Genomic DNA, 6,000 nt, shown 5'->3' with positions numbered 1-6,000 from the left:
TTCTGCGAGGCGTATTTGGAGTTTCAGCGCGAGAGCGCCCTCTGGCCTTTGGATGGAGATTTACTGCTGATCACAGAACCTTGCTTCACTGAAAGATACGCATGACAATCGCAGCTTCTGTCGAATCGCGATTCCATCACCTGTGCGATCAGATGGATTAAATCAAATATAGATATAAAGAAAAGAAATAAAATGCATTAAGTGTCACAAAAGTGAGCGTAGCCTATACTTGATGCACAGTGTTTTTTTTCCTTTTGTTAATCTGTTAATTATATTATAGCCTAAATATTATATAAATATTATAAAAAAAATGATATTATAGCCATATAAAGATAAAGCCCTGTACAAAAAAAAAAAAAAAAAAGACATTCTAATCTTACTGGTTAACGATCGACTAATGAGCTTCGTTTGACGGTCAGGAAAAGAAAAATGAACAAAATGCTGTCATTCTCGAATTCTCCACCAGATGCGCGTACATGAGCTGAGACCAGACGTGAGATTTTATCGTAGCCACTGCTCACGTCCATATTGATCAATTCCAAGTTTTGCGTTGAAACGACCGTACGCCCAATTTTCGTACGTTCATTTCATAAATGAGGCTCATTATGTTTATGTCCTGTTTAGCACTGTAAAGCTGCTTTAACACAATCTGCGTTGTATAAAGCGCTGTACAAATAAAGGTGACTTGATAAATTTATCCATCCATTCTCCAAACCACTTGTCCCATGTAGGGTCATGGAGATAAACAGTCATTTTTCACTCCAATCTGCTGTCTGGCTCTACATGTATAGTCCCTAGAGTGTGTTAGTCCTTAAGCATCAGTGAAGCTAGGAATACTGGATGTCTGCCCAGAACAGCAACCCCTTGCAGAGACTCTCTCCCTTGCCCTTCAAAAGTCCTTGATGCCTCAGAGGCACAGAAGGGCAAAGCACTGACAGTTTGCTGGATAAATATGCATGATGGAGTACTGAATAACATTGCTGTAGAATGACGTTCATGACGCCTCAATGTCTGACATAATAGATAACGGATGAACTGAACAGATGGAGAACAAGTCCATTATCTCCAGTGTCCTACTGAACAATCATATATGATGATGGATCAGACCCACACGAACGGCAAGAGCTGTGACTCACTTCATTAGAATTCATCTGAAGTGAATCTGCCTGCGCTGGAAGCTGCATATGTGCTGACTGAACTACTGAAACCAAGACCCTCAAATAAAACTTCAAAAGTCTTTTGAAGCTATAAGATGAATTGACTAAAAAAAATTTATTTATTGATTCAACTGCAACTGGATGATCCAATCAGTGAGTTAAAATTAAAGAACCACATCAGTCCAATTGGTAAATGAATCACTCAGATGAGTTTTTTTATTTTTTTTTATTGGGTCAACAGAAAACACACAAACAGATTGGACATTGCTATTTTATTCTCATGAATGCTTCAATAAAATTTGAATAACAAATTATTAAATTTCAGTCTGTTCATCACACAGAGTTATTGTATAATCCGGAGTACTTTTACAATTGAGTTGCATGAACCATTTTAATCATATGTTTATGTGATTTTAAGTAATTTAGTTCCCATTCCCTGCAATTATATGGAAGAGCGACTAGAACATTCTTCAGAATTTCTCATTTTGGGTTCTACAGAATGAATAGAGAAAGCAGAAGAAAACAGGGTTGAAACAACATAAGGGGTTGTAGGCGTCTTTACTTGCTGTTTTCAAATCACTCAGAACTTTATTCTTTGGCTTTTTCAACTTAACATTTTTACATGTTCATGTTTTTATATTATGTTAATGAATATTTTTAAATGCCTGTCATGCATTTGACATTATATTGTGTTGTAATTCACTTTGTTTAGCACTTTGGTCAGCATTGCAGTGTTTAAATGCGCTATATAAGTAAATTTTTTCTTAATAAAGGCAGAATTTTCATTTTTGAGTTAACTATTCCTTGAAGTCAGTGGTTTGCCACCTTTTTGACTCCAAGTGCCTCTGTTGTCCACAACAATATTCAAAGGCCCATGACTTTTCACTCATAATTTGTACCTAATAACTATAAAAATGTATATGATTTTTTTTTTTAAAGTTGAAAATAGATCAAAGATTGAGTCCATTTTAAAAAGAAAATAGTTTTTTCTGTATTTTTAATGCAATGTGTTACTTTTATTTTTTTAGCAATAGTTAGTCAAATGTACTTGCAATTTCTGAGTGAAAATTTGTTTTTACACCATTTTTTAGTTCATGTAATTAGATTTTATTTTTTTTTTACACATGACTTTTCCAGGTCTAGAAATCATCACACGTTTCACATTAGACTACCTCAATGTTTTACCTAGACAGTGAGAATACTTATACTTCAAAGAAAAGAAAAAAATATTTTTGAAAGCATGAATTAAAGCAAGAAATATTTTTGTTTTGGGCTTTAAATCATTTTAAGTCATCCCGAGGTCCCCTTTAGAAGTTGGCTGAGGCCCCATCCTGGTTGAGAATCAATGTTTTAAGTTCTGTTCTCTGTGACACTTGATAACTAAAATAAACATCTGATAACAATACTTAGCTTGCTTATTTATTGTAAACGAAACAGACGCCCTGAAAAAAAGTGACTCTGTTGATGGCTATTATGATTAATAATAATGACTACTAAATGACTGTACTCTGATCTCAGATAACAAGGTAAAAGCTTTAGTATTGACGACTCCATTTCATTTTTCTGTAGCTTATTAATGTGCACATCCATCATACACGCAAGACTAATTACAATTACTGTGATAATTAATATTATTGTAACAGACAGTGTTGGGGGTAACTCATTACAAGTAATGCGAGTTACGTAATCAGATTACTTTTTTTAAGTAACTAGTAAAGTAACGCATTACTTTTTAATTTACAAGAGAATATCTGAGTTACTTTTTCAAATAAGTATAATTTGAGAGAAATCAGAAATGTTACTGTAGCTCTAAAATAAATATGAATATGCATTAATTCATCTCACTCACAAAAAACACAGATTCAGTATTCCTCAAAATGAATAAATATAATGCACCTCAGAATATGAAATTTACTTTCCCTTCAGCCTGAGGCTTATTCATTTCGCTTTTGGTGTGAAAAGGCTTTTATATTTGCCAAAAATATAACTTTTTTATTTTAAAAACAAACAAGCAAGCCCTGTCCTGATTTAAAAAGTAACACAAAAGTAACGCAATGCATTACTTTCCATAAAAAGTAACGAAGTAACGTAATTAGTTACTTTTTTATGGAGTAATGCAATATTGTAATGCATTACTTTTAAAAGTAACTTTCCCCAACACTGGTAACAGATGACCGTATATATTCGTGAATCATGTAAATACCGAGCGTCTCTGCATTAGGCTATTAATCATGATACTTGGCGTGTAGCACAGCGACGCCCCCCTTCATGGATTCATCAGAACATTATCACTGCATTCGGTTTCATGTGTGATGCTGTTGCATTAGCACAGAAGGGACCAAATTAATCACATTGATTCAGCACAGGATCCACCAACGTCTGAAACACAATTATACAACAAACCAGCGACACTGAGCTATTGCGGCTAAGGATCCGCGTCCTTAAAAAGCCCTCATTCATTCATTCATTCATTCAACTGGTCCCTCAAGAACACGGCGAATGTTCTCATAACCTAGAAAGATGCCGAGCATTTTTTGGGCTCCTGTGATGCCATCGTTGTAGCACGCGCCTGTGATGCCCCAAAATGCTGTCTATGTAGCCAGCTCACTATGTAGACAATATTGTAATAAATTAAACAGACAAAAAAAAGCCCGACCTGATTTGAGACTCGTCGTGTTTTAAATTTAAACCAGAGCCTCAAACAAAAATATTGTGTATTTCACAATTAACCCTGAACTGACCATAAGTGTTGTTTAAACAGCTGTGGAGCATGAGTGTGTTCTTACCTGAATCGAGGTGAATCTTTAATACATTCCTCAAAATCCACCGTCATTTTTGCAGTTATTCCGTCGTTCAGTTAAAAATGTAGCATAGCGTTGCCGGTGGCTGTAATGCGCCTAAATGTGAAACGCGAGTGTATCCCTTTCCCCGGTAAAACAGTGACACTGTGACACTGCTACAGATCTGTGTGGAGCCGTTTCAGCGCTGTGCGAGCTAAGGGACCGTCATCAAATATGCGGTAGAAGAAAATAAGGGAGCGTCTTTCAAAATGCATCCCACAATTTTACTGTAATAAACGTGTGTGTACATTTGGAATATTTGGTGTCTGTGTGTTTGATCCACAAGCTTATGTTTATTTCAATTATTTTTTATTTCGTTTAACACTTTACAAGGTCTTATTTGTTAATGCATTAGTTTAGGGCTGCACGATTAATCGAATGCGATTGTCATGCGCATTTTGTTAAAAAAGCCGGTTCTGTAATCAGCAAGAAATCATCATCACGTGCTTTCAGATGGAGCAGCATTTTACACAGAATAAGGCACGCAACATATTTCATAGTATTTAAGCAGTGATAAAGGCATTGCATTATAAATATACTTTATTTTAATTAAAATTATAATAATAAATACTCAGATAAACCGTATATTGCCGTAGTTGTGTCTTTATTAGTCACGTTGAATCAATGAAAGCAGTTGAGTCTTCTGTTTATTCAGCTGCAGTGATTCTTCTGCGAGGCGTATTTGGAGTTTCAGAGCGAGAGCGCCCTCTGGCCTTTGGATGGAGATTTACTGCTGATCACAGAACCGTGCTTCACTGAAAGATACGCATGACAATCGCAGCTTCTGTCGAATCGCGATCTCGATTCCATTTCGATTTATCGTGCAGCCCTACATTAGTTTATGCATTAGCTAGGAACAAACAATAAGATGGAGGTGTAAAGTATTTGGGTAAATGTAATTAGCTACTGTACTTGAGTAGCCTATCTTTTTGGATACACTGTAGTTTTACTGAGTGTCAAAGATATTAGCAAATTTTACTCTTTACTTCACTACATTTTTGAATTAGTATCTGTACTCTTTACTCCACTACATTTGTAATGAGTGTTGCAATTACGCATTACATTTTGCATGGACCTAGCTTTTTCAGCAGCAGTTTATTTCTGCTACAAAGGAAGTAATATCGCCAACTACAGGGCACTGAAAGTACTATATCTTGTGCGTTTTGCTCTTACTCACCCAAACTTGTCAACAAGGCAACTTTAGTTCCTTAGCAAGTAGTTGTGAATCACAGGTGTTTTATATACAAGATATAAGGACATGACTGCAGCCGACAATGAGGCCCGAAACCAGCACATTCAGTGCAAGAAGGCCTTATTAGATTTTTTTGCAGTTTTGAGTTGTTCAGTGTCAGAAAATAAATGTGATTGCTCTCCTCACAAATCAACTCTTTCTTGTTTTTCACTGGCATCCCCTTTGATTAGTGCATCTCTGAGTCCATAATTAGTAGGCTACTTAGCCAAAGTACTGTTAAAATCAGATACTCTAAGACTTTTACTCAAGTTGCTTTGGAATTGGTGACTTGTAACTTGTAATAGAGTAATTTTCACTGTAAGGTATCTTTTACTCAAGTACAGCATTTAGTAATCTTCATTTTAGTTCATAGTGCATTAACTAATGCTAACAGATTCAATAGTTCGTTTTAATTTTATTTTAATACATACAATTTTATTAAATGTTGACTTATTAATCATGATGTCTGTAGAAGTACATTGCTAGGTTTATTGCTAGGTTTGATGGGTTTATTCTGCTAAAATATTCATATTAAACAGTGTGTGTGTGTGTGTTTATATATATATATATATATATATATGTGTGTGTGTGTGTGTGTGTATGTGTGTGTGCATAACTTTATTTTTATATTGAATAACGTGTATTGCATGTATTGCATTAAGTTATTTAATTAATATTAACCCATAATTAAAATAATCGTAAGCCTTTTCTACTAAAATAAACATTCTTTTCAGAACTTTTTGTCCAAGGTTGTTTAAATATCTTCCATATC

The 6,000-nt window shown here is 35.0% G+C and overlaps 1 protein-coding gene across 1 annotated transcript in view; it reads right to left on the bottom strand.

Annotated features, from left to right (window-relative positions):
• Positions 1 to 4,148, bottom strand: part of LOC107680440 (arf-GAP with coiled-coil, ANK repeat and PH domain-containing protein 3-like) — a 93,947-nt gene extending 89,799 nt beyond the window's left edge. Inside the window, exon 1 of the mRNA XM_016476326.1 lies at positions 3,944 to 4,148. Within this exon, the coding sequence (XP_016331812.1) occupies positions 3,944 to 3,990 (47 nt within the window). The 5' untranslated portion in view covers positions 3,991 to 4,148. The remainder of the gene's footprint in view (positions 1 to 3,943) is intronic.
• Between the last annotated feature and the right edge of the window lie 1,852 nt (positions 4,149 to 6,000).

Source organism: Sinocyclocheilus anshuiensis, unplaced genomic scaffold (assembly GCF_001515605.1).
Source record: "Sinocyclocheilus anshuiensis isolate Anshui unplaced genomic scaffold, SAMN03320099.WGS_v1.1 scaffold792, whole genome shotgun sequence".
Taxonomy (NCBI): domain Eukaryota; kingdom Metazoa; phylum Chordata; class Actinopteri; order Cypriniformes; family Cyprinidae; genus Sinocyclocheilus; species Sinocyclocheilus anshuiensis.
This window is presented reverse-complemented; position numbering and strand designations above follow the sequence as displayed.